Source organism: Odontesthes bonariensis, chromosome 12 (genome assembly GCF_027942865.1).
Source record: "Odontesthes bonariensis isolate fOdoBon6 chromosome 12, fOdoBon6.hap1, whole genome shotgun sequence".
Classification (NCBI taxonomy): Eukaryota; Metazoa; Chordata; class Actinopteri; order Atheriniformes; family Atherinopsidae; genus Odontesthes; species Odontesthes bonariensis.
The window spans coordinates 38,678,683-38,699,184 of record NC_134517.1 but is presented as its reverse complement, the minus strand read 5'-3'; the positions used below and the strand labels follow the sequence as shown (position 1 = coordinate 38,699,184).

The 20,502-nt window shown below is 45.7% G+C and overlaps 1 protein-coding gene across 34 annotated transcripts in view; it reads right to left on the bottom strand.

Annotated features, from left to right (window-relative positions):
- ttn.1 (titin, tandem duplicate 1) overlaps nt 1–20,502 on the bottom strand; it is a 210,403-nt gene that overhangs the window by 27,001 nt on the left and 162,900 nt on the right. For all 34 annotated transcript variants that reach the window (XM_075480395.1, XM_075480400.1, XM_075480404.1 and 31 more), the window contains 8 exons: nt 20,127–20,409; nt 19,674–19,981; nt 19,489–19,593; nt 19,155–19,352; nt 18,765–19,061; nt 18,055–18,642; nt 17,604–17,906; nt 34–17,454 (listed from right to left, as the gene is read on the bottom strand). In XM_075480395.1, coding sequence (XP_075336510.1) covers nt 34–17,454; nt 17,604–17,906; nt 18,055–18,642; nt 18,765–19,061; nt 19,155–19,352; nt 19,489–19,593; nt 19,674–19,981; nt 20,127–20,409 — 19,503 coding nt within the window. The remainder of the gene's footprint in view (nt 1–33; nt 17,455–17,603; nt 17,907–18,054; nt 18,643–18,764; nt 19,062–19,154; nt 19,353–19,488; nt 19,594–19,673; nt 19,982–20,126; nt 20,410–20,502) is intronic.

Genomic DNA, 20,502 nt, shown 5'->3' with positions numbered 1-20,502 from the left:
ATCAGCTTATCAACTAGTGAATTCATACGTTACCTGTAATCTTTGTTCCAGCCTTGGCCTCCTGAGGTACACCCACACCATACTCATTTTCTGCAATGACCCTGAAGTAATAGACAGCTCCCTCCTGCAAGTCTTCCACCTTGTAAGTCAGAGCATGGCAGTTGCTGGTCATGGATACCCAAGCCTTCTTACTGGCCTCACGTTTCTCTACGTGGTAGGACTTTACTGCATCACCACCATCATTCTCTGGAGCCTCCCACGTGAGGGTTGCAGAATCCCTGGTCACTGCTGAAACTTTAACATTGACTGGGGGTCCAGGAGAGTCAAGCACCTTCACTGTCATTGGCAATGTTGTTTTTCCCAATGGGGATTCAATTGTGACAGAGTACTCTCCAGAGTCATTTCTACTTGACTTCTCAATAGTCAGGGAGGTGCTAGATTCTGTTGATTCAATGGTTCCTCTGACTTTCAGGTCAACCCCCTCCTTGGCCCATTCAACTGATGGCACAGGTTTTCCCTTGAATGGTACCTTGAGAGTAAATGCTGTACCATGCTTAGCAACGAGCACCTTACGCATCTCAATGTCAATATCAAATGATGGCTCAACAGTTCTGTCCGTTGCTGCACCTGGATCTGAATATAGGCTGCGCACACTACTGCCGACTTTGTTTATTGCCTTCACACAGAATTCATATTCTTCATCTTTCTTTAATCCAGTGACTGTGAACTCCAAGCTCTTGGTAAGAGGGATAGCCTCAACCCATCTTGCTTGTTCTTCAAGTGACTCTTCCTCCTCTTCCTCCTCCTCCTCATCCTCATATTCCTCCTCTTCTTCCTCAACCTCTGGCTCTGGTTTGCGGATGAAGTCTCTGTATTCTACACTGTATCCCAAGATGGCAGCCCCGCCATCATCTCTTGGTGGTTTCCAGACAATAGAGACAGTGTCCTCGGTGGAACTGACAATCTTTGGTTTGGTTGGGCGAGAAGGAACAACCAGAGGATCTAGTGCCCTGAATGTTGCAGATGATTCACTCGGAGGACTCAGACCTGCTGCATTTTCAGCAGAGACTCTGAAGTCATACTCACAGTGCTTTCGAAGTTTTGTCACTACTGTGGTACATTCAACAACTGGATCTCTGTTAATCCTGATCCAGCGCATGCCTGTCTTCTCACGGCGCTCAATCACATATCCAGTTATGGGACTGCCACCATCACTGGCTGGCTTGCACCAAGTGAGGGTCATTGAATCTCCTGTTATGGAAGTTACATCAACACTAGCTGGAGCACTGGCAAATGTATATGGATCTGTAACCTTTACAGCATCACTCTCCAGAGCCTCACCAGGCCCATGCTTGTTGACGGCCAGAACCCTGAAGATATATTCGTTGCCCTTCAGCAGACCTGTGACTTTAAAGAAGGTTTTTGTCACATCTCCCTTAACTAGTGTCCATGCCAAACTGCTGGTGTCACGCTTCTGAACAACGTAATGTGTGATCGCAGCACCACCAGCCTCCTGAGGAGGACCCCATGACAGTGTGCAGCACTCAGCTGTAAGACCAATGATCTGCAGAGGTCCTGCTGAAGGCCCTGGTTTATCTAGAATCACACAGTTTACTGGCATTGTGACTGTTCCAGCAATATTCTGTAGAGTCAGAGCATACTGTCCAGAATCTCTTCTGATGCAGTCCTTTACAATAACTGTGGTGCTGGTATCTGTTGAAACAATCTGGATCCTGGCTCTAAGCTCAATTTGTTTGCCATCCTTGGTCCAAGAGATGACAGGGGCAGGACGTCCAGCAAGATCAGCATTAATCTTCAGAGTTTCTCCTGCTTTAACCAAAACTGTCTCTCTAAACTTGACATCCATCATGATGCGTGGTGGATCTACATCATCCCTGGCAGTGATAGGGCCAGTGTTGTCCGATGGCATACTGAACAGTCCAGCTGCATTCTTTGCAATTATACGGAAATCATACTGGCTGTTTTCTGTAAGGCTTGTCACTTCATAGTGAGTTTCAGGCACATTGGTGAAGTTACACCTTGTCCATCGTCCTTCTGGAAGGTCTCTACGTTCAATAGTATAGCCAGAAACCTTGGCTCCACCATCATACTCTGGTTTATCCCAGGATAAGGAGACAGATGTTCTTGAAACTGCAATGACCACAGGTGTGCCTGGAGGATCACATGGATCTCTGGCTGCCACAGCTTCACAGGCCTTGCTGCATTTGCCAATACCGGAAATATTTTCAGCATAGACACGGTATTCATACATCATTCCCTCTTCAATACCATTGACTTTGTATTCTGTGTCTTTGATCATTCCTCTGTTCATCTTTGTCCAGAGAATGCTAGTACGCTCCTTCCTCTCCAGATGATATCCCAGAACAGGACTGCCACCATCATTGACTGGCTCATTCCAGGTCACCAACATGTAAGACTTGGTGGCCAGTTTCACTATTGGTGTGGAGGGTGGTCCAGGTTGTTTGAAGCTGTATTGAGCAGTGATTCCAGGTGAATCCAGATAGGTACTCTTTCCATAACGATTAACTGCATAGATACGGAATTGATACTCCGCTCCATGTGTCAGGCGGCCAGCTTTGAAAGATGTTCTGGCAACGTTACTGGCCGCCATCTGCCATTCCTGTGAGTTTGTGTCTCTCTTCTCCACAATGTAGTTGCTGATGGAGCAGCCACCATTGTATTCTGGTGGGGACCAGGATAGTGAAATGCTGTCTGAGGTCACAGCATCCACTTTAATTACTTTAGGTGGACCTGGTTTGTCAAGGACAACAACCCCAATATCTGCTGTGACAGTTCCTGCAGTGTTGGCCAGGGTAATTTCATACTTGCCAACATGATCCCTGCTAGCCTCTTTAATGATCATTTTGGATGAGGTTGCAGTATTTAAGATGGTCACGGATGATGTTTGCTTCAGAGGAAGGCCATCCTTTTTCCAGGATACAACAGGTTTTGGCCTGCCTCTTACAGGGATCTCAAGCGTGAGGTCATCTCCGGCCTTCACGCTGTATGTGTTAAACAGCAAGTTTACTGATGGTTCAATTGCAACATCCTTTGCAACCACAGGCAAGCCCAGATCCTTCGGCTCACTCTTTCCCTTCTCATTGATTGCGACAACTCTGAATAAGTACGTTTCATTAGAAGTCAGATTGGGGATTGTTGCTTCTGGCACTTTGGCTGTACATGCTGTGCCCCACTTATCCCCACTCTTAGGCTTAAATTCAACATTGTAGAACATGACTTTGCTTCCACCATCATGAGCAGGTTTGTCCCAAGCCAGTGTCACACTGGTCTTGGTCACATCCACAAGAGTAACCTTGTTTGGTGGCAGAGGTACTTCAGCCACTTTGATTTCTTTTGTTTCAACCATCTGTCCTTGTCCGTATGTATTGACAGCACAGACTCTAAAGTAGAAAGTTCCACCCTCAGGGAGCTCTTCAATCTTGAATGAGTTAGCTGTGCAGTTGCTCGTGACAGTTGTGTAAGCCTTCCTGACAGACTCTCTCTTCTCTACAATGTAGTTTGTGATTTTTGCACCACCATCAGTAAGTGGAGTATCCCAGGCAAGAGTCACTGAATCCTTCTTGAGTTCCTTCACTGCAAACTTTTGTGGCGCACTTGGTGTGTCCAAAATTCTTACTGCAATAACTGCAGATTTTGTGCCACTGCTGTTCTCGAGGGTTAGTGAATATTTTCCACTGTCAAAACGGTTAACGTTGTCAATGACAAGCATGGTATATGAACTAGTGGTGTCAATTGCAGCACGCTCTGTTAGGGTACCCTCAATCTTTTCCCATTTCACAGCAGGTTCAGGCCTTCCTCTTATAGTGACAAACAGACGCAGAGTTCCACTAGCACGGACAGATACCACTTTTCTGAGATCAGCATCCAGCTCCATCTCTGGTGCTTCTGCCCTATCAGAAGTAATCACTGTGCCATGGACACTAGCGGCCTCCCCAACACCTTCTGAGTTGATGGCACAGACACGGAACTGGTACTCTTTACCATCCTTCAGGTCTGTGATAGTGAGTTTAGTGGCTTGAATGCCAGTGGGTGGAGTGCATATGGTCCATTCCTTTTCAACAGGTGCTTCTACTGCTGGTGCTACTTCTTCCTCCTCTGGCAGTTCAGGTTCTGGTGTGTACTCCCTCATTTCAACAATGTATCCCTTGACGTAGGCTCCACCATCAAAGTCAGGTTTACCCCAAGACAGAGACACAGAGGACTGTGTGTAATCTGTCACCTTGGGGTGGTGTGGAGGTCCAGGGGATGTTGTAGCATCACATGCTCTATATAACAGGGACAATTCACTGAGGTCCCCGACTCCAGCCTCATTCTCAGCTGCAACACGGAACTCGTAGAAGTGATTTGTCATCAGACCTGCAACCTTGAAGTGGGTATCAGTCAGTTTTTGTCTGTTGCATTTTGTCCACCTTACACTGTCTTTGTCACGTTTTTCAAGGTGATAACCTTGAATGTCAGCTCCACCTATGGATTCTGGAGTGGTCCATGACAGAACCATAGAGTCCTTTGTGATCTGGGTTGCTTCTGGAGCTCCAGGAGCACTAGGTGGCTTGTATGGATTGCGTGCAATGATGGGTTCAGTCTCAAGACAATCACCAACACCATATTTGTTAACTGCCCTGACTCTGAAAATGTACTCATTTGATGGGAGTAAATTTGTTACTTTATGGTATAGACCCTTAACATTTGGTGCAACCACTGTCCAGGACAACCTACTAGTCTCTCTCTTCTCCAAAACATAATGACTGACACTAGCCCCACCATCCAGAGTTGGCTCAGACCAGGAAAGTATGCACCTGTCAGCCATGACTCCAGTCACCTTAAAGGGTCCAGAGGGTGGACCAGGTTTATCAAGGACTTTAATGGTAATGGGGAAGGCTTTAGAACCACCAAGATTTTTGAGAACAAGGTCATAGTGACCACTATCAAGCTTGGTGACATCCTTAATGGTCATAGCAGCACACTTCTGTGTAGTTTTCACTTCAATGCGCAGGGCTCTCTCCATTTCCTTGCCCTCTTTAAGCCACACAACATCAGGAGTTGGTCTTCCATGAATGTCTGCATCAAGAAGCAAACTTTCTCCTGCATTGACAACAATAACATCCTTGTATTTGGGATCCATTGAGGCCCTTGGAGGTTCAATTTCATCCGTAGCAGTGATTGGTCCAGAGCTGTCAGATGGTCCACTGAAGACTCCGGCTGCATTTCTTGCTATAACTCTGAATTCATATTGCTCATTTTCCGTCAGCCCAGTGCTGGTATACTCGGTCTCAATTATATTGGTAAAGTTAGCTCTTACCCAGCGCATATCAGGTGAGGAGAGATCTTTTCTTTCCACAATATATCCATTGACTTTGCTGCCACCATCATACTGAGGCTTGGTCCACTGAATCTTGATTTGATTCTTAGAAATAGATACAGCTTCCGGAGTACCGGGAGGATCACATGGGTCACGAGCAACAAAGGACTCAGATACTTTACTGCATCGGCCAATGCCAACAATGTTTTCTGCATACACTCTGAATTCATATCCAATACCCTCCTCAAGATTGCAGATCTTGAACTGAGTATCCGTGATAAGAGTCTTGTTCAGTTTGTTCCACAGGATACTGCTTCTCTCTTTGCTTTCCAGATGGTATCCGATGACTGTACTTCCACCATCATTGACTGGCTCATTCCATTCAATGATCATCATTTCCTTAGATGCAGATTGGACATTTGGCGTTCCTGGAGGCCCTGGTGATTTGTATGGATATTGCACCACAATGGCCTTTGAGTCCAGAGGGGCACCCTTTCCATATCTGTTTTCAGCTATGATTCTGAACTGGTATTCTGCACCAGTCTTTAGCTTGGTGACCTTGAAAGCTGTTCTAGCCAGCTGTGTGGTGACTGATTGCCATGTTGTGGTGGTGGTATCTCTCTTCTCCACTATATAGTTCTTTACTTGGCATCCACCTGTGTACTCTGGGGGCTCCCAGGACAGATGGACAAAGGTGTTGCTCACCTCAACAACTTTTATTGGGCCTTTTGATGGACCAGGCTTGTCAAGAATAATGATAGACACATCCTCAGAGATAGTGCCCACAGTGCTGGCTGCAGTAATGGAATATTTTCCAAAGTCCTCTTTGCATGCTTCAGTAATATGAATTCCAGTTGTTGATGGAGTATTTAATATATTAACTCTTGATGTCACTTTGAAAGGTTGACCTTCCTTCTTCCAGGTGACTTTAGGTTTAGGCCTGCCAAGCACAGGGATCTCCAGCTTCAGATCTTTTCCAGCTAACACGCTATAAGTATTGAATTGTAGCTTAATACTTGGCTCCATGCTCATGTCACTTGCTATGACCGGTGCAACAAGTGCCTTTGGCTCACTTTTACCCTTCTCGTTGTAAGCAATAATACGGAATAGGTATTCTGTTCCAGCTGTGAGGCCTTTAACAGTTCCCTCACATGTGTTTGTATTTGTTGCAACTCCCCATTTATCCGTGCCCTTGGGGAGCATCTCAATCAGGTAGCCGCCAATCCTACTACCTCCATCGTGTTGTGGTTTCTCCCATGCCAGTGTGGCACTGATCTTAGTGACATCAGTGAGGAAAACATTTCCAACAGGCAGTGGTACCTCAGAGGCCTTGGAAGCCATTTTTGTTTGTATAGCCTGACCGACTCCGTATTCATTCTCAGCCATGACTCTGAAGTAGTACATAGCGCCCTCAATCAAGTTCTCAACTTTGAATGTAGTCTTGGTGCATTTCGTGGACACATTTGCAAAAGCCTTCCTGGTTGATTCACGCTTATCAATTACATAGTTCTTGATTTTGGAACCTCCATCGATCAGTGGAGCTTCCCATTCAAGAGTGATGGAATCTTTTTTGATTTCTTTAAGCACAAGTTTCTGTGGGGCCCCAGGTGTGTCCAGAACTTTCACTGAAACAAACTCTGAAGCTGAGCCACTGCTGTTCGTCAGGGTAACAGTGTATTTTCCTGAGTCATTCCTGTCACATGAGTCAATGGACAGCTGTGTAAAGGTGACAGCCTTCTCCACAACAGCTTTCTCAGTCAGATCTCCCTCATCTTTTGTCCATTTAATCTCAGGTAATGGCCTACCCTTGAATGGAACATCGATTCTAACAGACCCGCCAGCTTTCACTGTTATGCCCTTTCTCAGCTCAGAGTTTAGATGGATCTGTGGTGGGTCCACCCTTTCCTCTGGCTTAGCTGTTCCAGAGAGAGCAGCTGGCTCACCTACTCCCAGCTTGTTGAGAGCACAAACTTGGATCTTGTACTCCTGGCCCTCAGTAAGTTTTGGAATTTCGTATTTGTTGACACGCAGGCCAGTAGGGGGAGTAACTATGGTCCATTCCTCCTCTTCAGCCTTGCATACTTCAACAATGTACCCTTGAATGGCAGTACCACCATCAGACAGAGGCTTACCCCATGAAACCGTAATAGATGTTTTTGTAGAGTCAATAACATTCACATATGCTGGGGCACCAGGTGTGTACTTGGGATCACTGGCCTTGTAATATGAACTTGGAAGACTTGGCTCTCCAACTCCAACTATGTTCTCAGCAGTCACTCTGAACTCATACTCATGGCCAGTGGTAAGGCCTGTTACTCTAAAGGAGAGATCAGTGACTTTCTGTCTGTTGCACCTTGTCCATTTAATTCCAGCTCTGTCCTTCTTTTCAACTATGTAATTGGTAATCTCACTGCCACCATCACTCTCAGGGGCAGACCAAGTGATGGTCATGCCATCACGGGCAATGTTGGACACATCATCAATGTGAGGTGAACCAGGTGGAACAAACGGAGTCCTCATAGTCACTCCACCAGACACCAGTGGCTCACTGACACCATAACTATTAACTGCCATTACACGGAACATATATTCATTACCTTCCAGCAATTTGGTAACTTTGTAGTATGTGGTATCACAGCTGCTAGAAACAACAGTCCAAGCCAGTCGACTGGTCTCTCTTCTCTCAATGATGTAATGTTTAATAGGACTGCCTCCGTCATGTAGAGGGGCCCGCCATGTTAGTGTGCATCTGTTTTCAGCTACTCCGGTGACATGGAGCGGTCCGTCACATTGGCTAGGCTTATCCAGGACAATGACCTTGTAAGGAATTGTTTCACTGCCAGCCACATTTGTCAGCAAGAGTGTGTACATCCCCCCATCAATTCTGATAGAGTCCTTAATGAAAATCATAGCGCGGTTTTCTGTGTTTCTGATCTCAAGTCTGAGTGTATTCTCAATGGGCTTTTCATCCTTGAACCACTGGATTGTAGGCAGTGGCTTGCCACGGACATCAGCATCCAGCTTGAATGTGTCTCCGGCATTTATGATGATAGTCTTGGTAAATGCAGGGTCAATGGAGAATTTGGGTGCCTCTACATTATCACTTGCAGTGATTGGTCCACTGTTGTATGATGGCTTACTGACTGTGCCGACAGCATTTTTAGCAATGACTCTAAAGTCATACTGTGCATTTTCAGTCAAACCAGTTACAGTAAATTGGGTCTCAATCACATTAGTGAAGTTTGCCCTTACCCACCTGCCTTCTGGCAGATCACGCTTCTCTATGACATAGCCAGTGATATTACTGCCACCGTCATATTCTGGTTTCGTCCACTGAATGACAATAGTGTCTTTGTTCACATGAATGGCCTCTGGCGTGCCAGGAGGATCGCATGGGTCACGAGCCACACAACCTTCTGAGACCTTACTGCTCCTACCAATGCCAACAATATTTTCACCATAAACCCTGTATTCATACTCAGTACCCTCTTCCAATGGATGACTTTTGAAAATAGTCTCATGAATAAGTGTCTTGTTGATTTTGACCCAGAGAATACTATTTCTCTCTTTTCTTTCGAGATGGTAGCCTAGCACAGCACTGCCTCCATCAAAGACAGGCTCGTGCCACTCAACAATCTGGTGGTCCCTGGAGAGGGAAGAGATAAAGGGAGTGCCTGGTGGGCCTGGCTCTCTGTATGGGTACTGAGCAACTACAGCTGATGAGTCCAGACCATGACTCTTGCCATAGCGGTTTTGGGCAATGATCCTAAACTGGTACTCGGCTCCAGTTTTTAGTCTGGCCACTTTGATGCTGGTTCTAGCACAGTTGATGACCACGTTTTCCCATGTTGTTGTTGTAGTGTCTCTCTTTTGAACAATGTAGTTCGATATTTGGCATCCACCATTATGTTTTGGTGGGTCCCAGGAAAGACTGACACTCTGTGTTGTGATTTCATCAAATCTCACAGGACCAGATGGAGGACCAGGTTTGTCAAGTACAATGATTTCAACTGTTGTGTCCTTCTTTCCAGTTGAGTTAGTAGCACTGATGCTATACATGCCACCATCATCACCTGCTGCCTCCTTAATGCTTAATGTTGTATGTGTTGCTGTGTTGACAATGTTGACCCTGGTGGTAAACTTCAAAGAAGCTCCATCTTTACTCCATGTGACTTTTGGTTTAGGGCGTCCAAAGATGGGAATGTCAACGTTCATATCTTTGCCCACATGGACACTGTAGCTGCTGAATGCTGGGCGGAGATCTGGCTCAAAGACCAAGTCTTTGGTCATCACAGGTCCAGAGAGAACTTTAGGGTCACTCTTTCCTTTATCATTGATTGCAGTAACTCTGAACAGATACTCCTCTCCTGGGTTCAGATTGGAGACTGTAGCCTCCATTGTCTTAAACGTGTTTACACCAGACCATTTGTCCTGGCCCTTCAGTTGCACCTCGAGCAGATACTGCACAACTCTGCTACCACCATCATATTCTGGCCTCTCCCATGCCAAGGAGATACTTGTTTTGGTCTGATCCGTAACAGTCAAATTCTTTGGAGACTGGGGAACCTCTGAAACCTTAAGAGGGTCTAAAGTCGCTGCAGGCAAGCCAACACCATGAGCATTCTCAGCAAGGACTCTGAAGTAGTAACTGCAGCCCTCCTGGAGTGGCTCAATTTTCCATGAAAGAGCATGACAGTTTGTTACAACAGCTGCATATGTTTTGCGTGTGCTTTCTCTCTTTTCAATGATGTAGTTCTTGATCTTGGATCCCCCATCTAACAGAGGTGGTTCCCATACCAGTGTTACTGACTTGTTTGTAACTTCTTTTACCTTAAGATTAACAGGAGCGCCAGGTGTGTCAAGTACACGGACAACAACAAATGCAGATTTGGTTCCACTGGAGTTCTCTGCAGTGATTGTGTATTTTCCACTATCATTTCTGCTCAACTTATCAATAACAAGTGATGTGTAACTGCTGGTTGTCTCAACATGAGCAGTCTCTTTAAGGGCAGCTTCATCTCTGTCCCACTTGATTGTAGGAGTGGGTCTTCCTTTAATAGGGATAAACAGTCTGAGTGAAGTGCCAGCTTTGAGGGTGACAATCTTTCTTAGTTCAGGGTCAATATCAAGGTCTGGCTCCTCTATCTTGTCCTGTACAACAATAGCTCCAGAGACATCAGCATGCTCACCAACTCCCACCTTGTTTATAGCATACACTCTAAACTTGTATGCATGGTTTTCTTTCAGATTTCGAACTTCAAATTTGGTTGGTTTTACACCAGTTGGTGGTGTGCACATTGTCCATTCCTCAGCAGGTGCGTCTGTGGCAGGTGCTTCTGTGGCAGGTGCATCTGTGGCAGGTGCATCTGTGGCAGGTGCATCTGTGGCAGCTGCGTCTGTGGCAACTGCGTCTGTGGCAGGTGCATCTGTGGCAGCTGCGTCTGTGGCAGCTGCTTCTGCGGGTGGCACTATTGGCTTCATAGTAGTGCAGCATTCAACAATGTATCCCTGAATCTCACAGCCTCCATCACACAGAGGCTTTCCCCATGACAGGAATACCGATGTTTTTGTTGTGTCAGTAACTCTTGGGTTCTGTGGTGCTCCAGGCTTGAAGATGGGATCAAGAGCTTTGTAGAATGCTGTTGCTGAGCTGGGCTCTCCAACACCAATAACATTCTCAGCAGCAACTCTGAATTCATAAATGTGGCTTTCAAGGAGTCCAGTGACTTTGAAAGTCAAATCAGTGACTGTGACTCTGTTGCATCTTGTCCATCTGACGCCCTCTTTGTCAAGTTTCTCAATTATGTATCCAGTAATAGGACTGCCTCCATCTTCAGAAGAGGCCTCCCAGCTGAGAACCATTGAATCCTTTTTAATATCTGAAACTTCTAAGTTCTTGGGTGGTCCAGGTGGTATATATGGATCCTTAATTATCACAGGAGCAGACTCAAGTGGTGCACCAATTCCAAACTGGTTGACAGCACGGACCCTGAAGATATACTCATCTCCCTCCAGGAGCTTAGTAATTGTTAGACAAATGTTCTCTACTTTTTGGTCAACAACAGTCCAGACAAGTCTGCTTGTTTCTCTCCTCTCAACGATGTAGTGAGAGATCTTGCTGCCACCATCTTGTAGTGGTGGTTTCCATGCAATGCTGCAGCGGTCTTTGTTTATTCCTACAACAACAAGAGGTCCTTGTGGTTCCCCGGGTTTATCTAAGACAACAACATTGATTTGTACAGCCTTTTCTCCTCCTGGATTTTTCAGCAGCAGAGTGTACTGGCCTCCATCTGAAAGTTTAGCTTCTTTCACAGATAGATAAGCTTTGGTGGGTGTGTTCTTAATTGCTCTATGAATAGTGTTGCCAAGTTCCTGCTCTCCTTTCATCCAGTGAATACTGGGCAATGGTTTGCCATGAACGTCTGCATCAATTTTGAAGTTGTCTCCTGCATTAACCACAACATTCTGTGTGTACTCTGGGTCAATGCTGAGGTGTGGTGGTTCAATCTCATCCCTGGCAGTTATAGGACCAGTGCTGTAGGAGGGCATACTGAAAACCCCAGCTGCATTTCTGGCAATGACACGGAACTCATACTGATTGTCTTGCACAAGTCCAGTTGCAACATATTCTGTCTCAATTACATTAGTGAAGTTAGCCTTTAACCAGCGTCCCTCAGGAAGCTCCTTCTTTTCCACAATGTAGCCAGTGACCTTTGCACCACCATCATACTCAGGCTTGGTCCAGACAATGGTCACAGAGTCCTTAGTGATCTTTGTTGCCTCTGGGGTACCAGTAGGATCGCAGGGATCTCGGGCAACACGCCCCTCTGATACTTTGCTCACTTTGCCAATTCCAACAATGTTTTCAGCATAAACTCTGTATTCATACTCCATTCCTGGTTCCAGAGCCGAGGTCTTGAAGGTTTGGTCAGTAATGAGAGACTTGTTTAGTTTGACCCATAGGATGCTGTTTCTCTCTTTGCGTTCAAGATGGTAGCCCAAGATAGTGCTTCCACCATCGTTTACAGGTTCATTCCAGGCTACAACCATGCTGTCCTTGTTGCAGGCTGCAATGGATGGTGTTCCTGGGGGTCCTGGGAGCTTGTATGGGTACTGGGCCACAATACACTCTGACAAAAGGGCTGGGCCTTTTCCATATCTGTTTTCAGCTGTGATTCTAAACTGATACTCAGAGCCAGTCTTCAACCTGCCTGCCTTAATCTTGGTCCTTGCGAGGTTGGCAGAAACTACCATCCAGCTCGTTGTGGATGTATCTCTCCTTTCAACAATGTAGTTTTTGATTGTACAACCACCATCATACTCTGGTGGATTCCAGGAGATGGTTACACTGTCAGAAGTGACCTCTTCCACCTTAACTGGACCACTGGGCTGGCCAGGTTTGTCAAGGACAACAATGCCAATATTTGCTGCTGTCTCTCCTGCTGTGTTAGTAAGAGTAATATGATATTGTCCAACATCATCCCTAGTAGCTTCTTTAATGCTGAGGTTTAGCATGGCGTCTGTTGCACTAAAGTTAACTCTGGTAGTTCTCTTTAGAGGCTGATTGTCCTTCACCCAAGAGACAGCTGCTTTAGGACGTGCAACAAAAGGAATATCCACTGTCAGATCTTCTCCTGCCAACACACTGAAAGTGTTGAACAATAATTTAGCAACAGGAGCGATCACAAGGTCTTTGACTATCACAGGGACACCGATTTGACGAGGATCACTAGTTCCTTTCTCATTTCTTGCTGCGACACGGAACATGTACTCTTCACCATTATTTAGTCCACTGATAGTAGCCTCTGTTTCCTTTACAGTCACAGCCTGGGTCCACTTATCAACACCTTTAGGTTGGATCTCAACAACGTAACAGACCACTCTGCTGCCACCATCATGTTCTGGCTTCTCCCATGAGAGGGTAACACTGTTTTTGGTAACATCCTTAAGGTTGATTTTGCCGGGTGGCTGGGGTTTCTCAGACACTTTAACTGATTCACCAGTCTCAATGGGCAAGCCAATGCCATATTCATTTTCAGCCAAAACTCTGAAGTAATAGTTGCAGCCTTCTAGGAGCTGGTGAACTGTGGATGTGGTATTATGGCAGTTAGCATTAACTGTGGCATATGCTTTCCTTGTAGACTCACGTTTTTCAACGATATAGTTCTTAATTTTGACTCCTCCATCATTCACTGGTGGGTCCCATGTTAGACTGACGGCTTCATTTGTGACACCTGTAATCTTCAGATTCTGTGGGGCACTTGGTGTGTCAAGAACCCTGACTTGGACTGAAACTGTCTTGGAGCCAGAATTGTTTTCAACAGTAAGGTTATATTGTCCACTGTCAAATCTGTTGACATTTTCAATTACAAGTGATGTGTAAGATGTCGTGCTGTCAATGGTCGCCCTCTCTACAGGTTCACCATCACCTTTAGTCCATTTAGCCTGAGGAGTAGGTCTGCCTCTGATTGGCACAAACAGTCTAAGAGAGCAGCAAGCTCTAAGACTGATCATTTTGCGGAGCTCAGCGTCCAAATCAATCTCGGGTGGGAGGAGTCTGTCCTCTGCCTTGGGATTTCCAGGTACAGATGCTGCCTCTCCAATTCCTTCACTGTTGATGGCAGAGACATTTATCTTGTACTCCTGGTTTTCTTTCAGATTAATAATGGTAAATGAGGTCGCAAGGAGACCTTCCTTGGGTGTCACAATGGTCCATTCCTCCTCTTCCTCCTTTTCAGATGGGATGCATGTCTCCACAATGTAACCAGTAATTTCAGAGCCACCATCATACACAGGTTTGTTCCAGGCAACACTAACTGAGGACTTGGTTGTGTCCAAGATTCTGGGGTTGCATGGAGCCCCTGGCGTGTACAGTGCATCACTGGCCTTGTAGTAAGGGCTTGAGACACTTGGTGCACTCACTCCAGCAGCATTCTCTGCAATTATTCTGAATTCATATTCATGTCCGGAAACAAGGCCTGTTGCCTTGAACTGTAGATCTTTGACTTTCCTCTTGTTGCATTTGACCCAGCGGAGGCCCAATCTATCTTTCCTTTCAATATTGTAGTTTGTAATTGGAGTTCCACCATCACTCTTTGGTGCTTGCCACATAAGGACCATTGAATCTTTAGTGACAGCTGTCACCTCAGGTTTCTCTGGAGGATCTGGAATCACATAAGGGTTGTCTGCAATAGTGGGTTCTGATTCGAGAGACTCGCCAAGTCCATATTTGTTCACTGCCATAACTCTGAAGATGTATTCATTTCCTTTGAGGAGCTTAGTCGCTTTGTGTTGGGTAACTTGCAGGTCTGAAACCACATTGGTCCAAACAAGTCTGCTTGATTCACGCTTCTCAATCACATATCTTTCAATCTTGGCACCACCGTCATCTGCAGGTGGATCCCAGGTAAGCAGACAGTTCTCAGCAGTGATATCAGACACTTTCAGAGGTCCAGTTGGTGGTCCAGGTCTGTCAAGTACTTTAACATTAAAGATGTGCTTTGCAAATCCACCAACATTAGTAGCAGTCAAAACAAATTCCCCACCATCTGATCTGATAGAGTCCTTGTTGGTCAGAGTAGTAGTCAGTTCAGTGAACCTAACCTCAAGCTTCATTGTGTTTTCAACTTCTTTTCCATTCTTGGTCCAAACCATAGATGGGGTTGGTTGACCAGCAATATCAGCATCAAGCTTGAAGGACTCCCCTGCCTTCAGTAGAACAACGTCCTTAAATATGGCATCAACCATAATACGTGGTTCGATAATGTCATCTTTGCAGGTTATTGGGTCTGATGGGTCAGAGGGTATGCTCACTGCACCAGCTGAGTTTCTGGCTATGACACGGAATTCATAGGAGTCGTCCTGAGTCAGTCCACTCACGGTGAATGTTGTCTCTATGATGTTGGTGAAGTTAGCCCTAATCCAGCGACCAGCAGGCATCTCTCTCTTCTCCACTGTGTAGCCAGTGATTTTGAAGCCCCCATCATACTCAGGCTTTGTCCACTGAATAGTGATAACATTCTTGTTGACGAATATGGGCTCAGGCTGACCTGGCGGGTCAACAGGGTCCAAAGCCAGTATTGCTTCTGAGGCCTTGCTAGGTTTACCAATTCCAGCCATGTTTTCAGCCATGACACGGAACTCATAAGCAACTCCATCTTCAAGACCACAGGACTTGAAGATATTTCCTTTCACAAGACTCTTGCTGATCTTTTGCCACATAATGCTGCTTCTTTCTTTCCTCTCAACATGATACCCAATTACTTCGTTTCCACCATCAGACACAGGCTCATTCCATCCAATTGTGATTGAGTCCTTGGTAAATGCAACAATACCAGGAGTACCAGGTGGCCCAGGTGCTTTGAATGGATAGGCAGCTACCACTGCATTTGAGGTGATTGGCGGTCCAACACCATATCTATTTTTAGCCTTTACTCTGAATTGGTACTCAGATCCAGTGGTTAACCGAATGGCCTTAAACATTGTGCGTATGACAGTGGACGACAACTCGGTCCATGTTTGGGAAGTGGTGTCTCTAATCTCAACCACATAGTTGTTAATTGGAACACCCCCGTCATTCTCAGGAGTTTCCCATGAAAAGATGCAGTAGGTACGAGATATTTCCACGATCTTAATAGGTCCTTTGGGTGGCCCAGGTACATCATGTACTTTGACAATGATGTTGTCTGTCACAGATCCAACAATGTTCTTTCCTGTCATGGTGTACACACCGCTGTCTGCTCTTGTGCATTCATTGATATTGATAATAACCGTGGCAGCAGTTGTTTCTACATTGGTTCTCTGTGTGAGCTTCAGGGCTGCTCCATCCTTCTGCCAGGAAATTGTTGGTCTTGGACGTCCCATAACTGGAATTTCAACCTTGATGTCATCTCCTGCCTTAGCAATAATGGTCTTCTGACAAACACCACGCAGGTCAAACTCAGGGAGAGAAGAAGAGTCCCTGATAACAATGGGTTTGCTCTCACGTGGAACACTTCTACCAGACTGATTGACAGCCATGACGCGGAAATAGTACTCTTCACTCTCATTGAGATTCTTAACTGTGAAGTCCATGGACTTGACTGTAGTAACATGGGCCCACTGATCAGTTCCCTTCTTCTGGGCCTCCAGAACATATCCTGAAATTCTGCTTCCACCGTCATGTTTGGGTTTGGTCCAAGCCAGGCTTACTGAGTTCTTTGTGATATCAGTGGGGATAATGCTGTCTGGAGATGTTGGTGCTTGGGATGCACGAATTGGATCAGTAGTTTCAGCTGACTCACCAATACCGTATTCATTCTCAGCAGACACTCTGAAGTAGTACTCACAACCTTCACCAAGCTCGACAATTTTGACTGAAGTGGTTGGGCAGTTTGTAATAACAGTAGCAAAAGCCTTGCGTGTTGATTCCCTCTTTTCAATGATGTAATTTGTGATTTTGGCTCCACCATCGATGAGGGGCATCTCCCATTGAAGAGCAATACTTTCTTTGTCAATCTTAACGGGCTTTAGGTTGAGTGGAGGTCCAGGTGAATCCAGAACTCTCACATGAATGTCAGCAGTCTTCTTTCCAGCTGAGTTTTCAAGGGTAAGCTCATATTTGCCTGCATCAATCCTTGAACTCTCAGGAATTAGAAGCATTGTGAACGATTCAGTGCTGTCAATGACTGCACGTGGAACAGGGCCACCCTCTTTGGTCCAAGTAACTGTAGGACTCGGCCGACCCTTGATTGGCACAAAGAGTCGGATGGAGCAGCCAGCTCTGACAACAAGGGTTCTTCTCAGCTCAACATCCAGCTCCAAATCAGGTTCAGCAGCACGTTCCACAATCTCAACCAATTCCTGAGTTTCAGCAGGTTCACCTGCCCCCTTAGCATTTACAGCACTGATTCTGAAGTGGTACTTTCCACCAGCTTCCAGCTCAGGGACAACAAACTCTGTGATCCTCAGTAGAGATGAATCCTTAACCCACTCTTCTGTTCCTTCCTTTTTGTGCTCAATCACATACCCAATAACTTCAAGTCCACCATTATCCAGAGGTTTCCCCCAGTTCAGAGTAGCAGTGGTCTTGGTTGTGTCGGTAGCTCTTGGATTAACTGGGGGCCCTGGCACATCTAAAGGAAATAAAAGGGAGGGTTAATATCTTTTAAAGTCTTTAAAACCAAACATAGAATTTTGTAAAAATTGTTAAGAAATCATAGTAATGGATTCTTGTGATCTGTATGCCTTTGATGGCATTTAAAAAAAAAAGATTTTCACTTACAGGCAGCAACAATTGTTTTGACAGGCATAGATGGTTCACTTGGTTCCCCAAAACCAGCTTTGTTCTCAGCAAAAACACGGAACTCATACTCCACATCCTCAGTGAGACCAGTGACCTCAAAGCTGAGTTCAGCAATGGATTTCTTGGATGCCCGGAGCCATCGCATTCCCTTCTTTTCCTTCTTCTCAACACAATAACCTATTATGTCACTTCCTCCATCCTCAGCTGGTCTTCTCCAGGTCAAAGTGACTGAATGTCCATCAACTTTCTCAACCTCTGGTTTTGATGGTGGACCAGGGGGACCTACAGACAAAAGAAATGTAATAAGGAATCAGAAAAAAATACGTGATAGACAGACAGATAAACTCAACCCTCTGGGGTCTGAGCCCATTTTGACTATGACTATTTTGACCTCAGAGGGTTAATGAAATAAACAATGAATGGTACGCACCAAATCTATCAACCATCTTGACAGCCTCAGAGTGAGATGGCTCACTGGCACCATACTGGTTAACAGCAGAGACTCTGAAGAAGTACTCATTGCCCTGGATGAGTTTATGGGCCACATAGTGACAGTCAATGACATTCTGTTCCAGGACAGTCCAGAGTAAACGACTGGTCTCCCTTTTCTCCAGAGTGTAATATTTGATTGGAGAGCCTCCATCCTCAGTAGGGGCTGTCCAGGTAAGAGTCACCTTTTCAGATGAGACACCGCTGCATTCAATGGGTCCAGGAGCACCAGGAACATCTAGAACTTTGACCTTGACAGTTTCCTCCTTTACACCGAAGGGGTTGCTGGCAGTGACGGTGTACTCTCCAGAGTCCTTCCTGCCCGCATACTTTATGGACAGAGTGGATGACGTTGCAGTGGTTTCAATGTGAACAATGTCAGAAGGTTTAAAGTACTTCCCTCCCTTTGACCAGCATGAGGTTGGTGAAGGTTTGCCTAAAATGCTTGTGGCAGTGATGACAATAGTATCACCGGCTCGGACAGTGAGACCCTCCTTCACCTGAGCATCAATAATAATGGTTGGTGACGCTGTTGGAGAAGAAAACAAGTATTTAACATATCACATGGCATCCCAATCTCTACCTTTGTGTCACACTATCAAACAAAAAATGTTCAAAATGCCAACTAAAACTGTTCCATGTTCATCTTACCATATTCATCTCTACAGATGATGGTGTCTGTCTGCTCGGAGGGTGGGCTGAGGGCACCAGCAGCGTTCTTTGCCCTGATCCTGAATTCGTATTTGCAGCCCTCTTGAAGATCAGCAACAGTGAATGCCGGTTCCACAACATTGACATTGTTGGCTTTCACCCAGATCTTAGAAGGCAGGTCTCGTTTCTCAACGATGTATCCAGTCAGCCTGTGGCCGCCATCAAATTGAGGCTCAGTCCACTGGAGGGTCACGGTGCTTCTGGTGATGCTGATAACATCTGGTTTACCAGGAGCATCTGTTGATTAAAAGTATAAATCATGAATATATTGTTGCATTTGTAAAAATGTTGTACTTTTTGCCACTCTCCTTTTTCTCACTTAAAACTTACCAATGGGATCCAGGGCCACCCGTGGATCAGTGGGGGCGCTCGGCCTGCCAATGCCAGCCAAGTTGATAGCCATTACTCTGAACTCGTATTCCAGACCTTCAGTCAGCCCCGTTACCTTGTGTTCCTTCATTCTTAAGGCAGCTGAGCTGGCCCTCTTCCACAACATACTGTTCCTCTCCTTGAACTCTACGTGGTAGCCTGATCATCGTACCACAGGGTGGAAAACAAAATCCACAGTAAGCTCATGTAAACTAAAATAATAAACTAAACTAATGAACATATACTAAGTTCAATGTTTAACAGGGGGTGAGTCGGGTCCTGGAGCAGACTGTACCTGTTATGGGAGATCCTCCGGTCTTCCTGGGGTCAGACCAGCCCAGGTATGCAGAATCATGGCGCATGCTCATGATCTCTGGAGGAGCAGGCGCATCTGGGACATCTGGAGAGAAATACAAAGAGGAGAGTTTCTGTGTTTAGCGCTAACCAAGACCTTAAAATATGTAAAGAACAGGTACTTACTGAATGGATGTTTAGCGACAACCGGCTCAGACTTGAGTCCCTCCCCGACGCCCAGCTTGTTCTCAGCACAGACTCTGAAAACGTATTCTGTGCCCTCATGGAGCCCAGTTACCCTCATGGTGTTCGTCTCCACATTGGAGGACACAGTCACCCACATGTTGGTGACGGAATCCCTTTTTTCCAGGATGTAGTTGGTAATTTCTGAACCCCCGTCATCCTTAGGAGCAGCCCACTTCAGCGTAGCACCATCAGCAGAGACATCTTTGAACTTAATTGGTCCAACAGGGATGCCAGGTTTACCCACCACCCTAAAATGAGACAGAAAAGAACCTTTTTACCATTTTTTCTATTTAAAAACAGTCTGTGTTACATTGATATGACTGATACTAACACATTGTTTTGATTAAATATTACATTGTCTGGGGTTAAATGTCCAAGGCAGTTGTGCAGTACCTGATGAAGATGGTGGACTCTTTGCTGCCAGCACTGTTTCTCAGAGTGATGGTGTACTTTGAGGCATCGGTCCTCTGGCAGTCCCTGATCAGGAGGGTGGTGTTTACTGCAGATGACTCAGCACACACTCGGCCGGTGTCTGTCAGGTCCTCATCGTCTCCCTTCTTCCAGGAGACTTTGGGAGTAGGTTTGCCAATGATGGGGATCTTCAGACGGACGGTGCTGCCCTCTTTGGCGATGTAGCACATGTTGGGCAACTCTCTCAAGTCACAGCTAGGAGGAACTTCAGAGAGAAGAAAAACACATTTTAAACTCCTCTTTATATAAGGTAGATTTGTTTTATTTGTTCCTTGCATGGACGGTCCCTAAATATGGA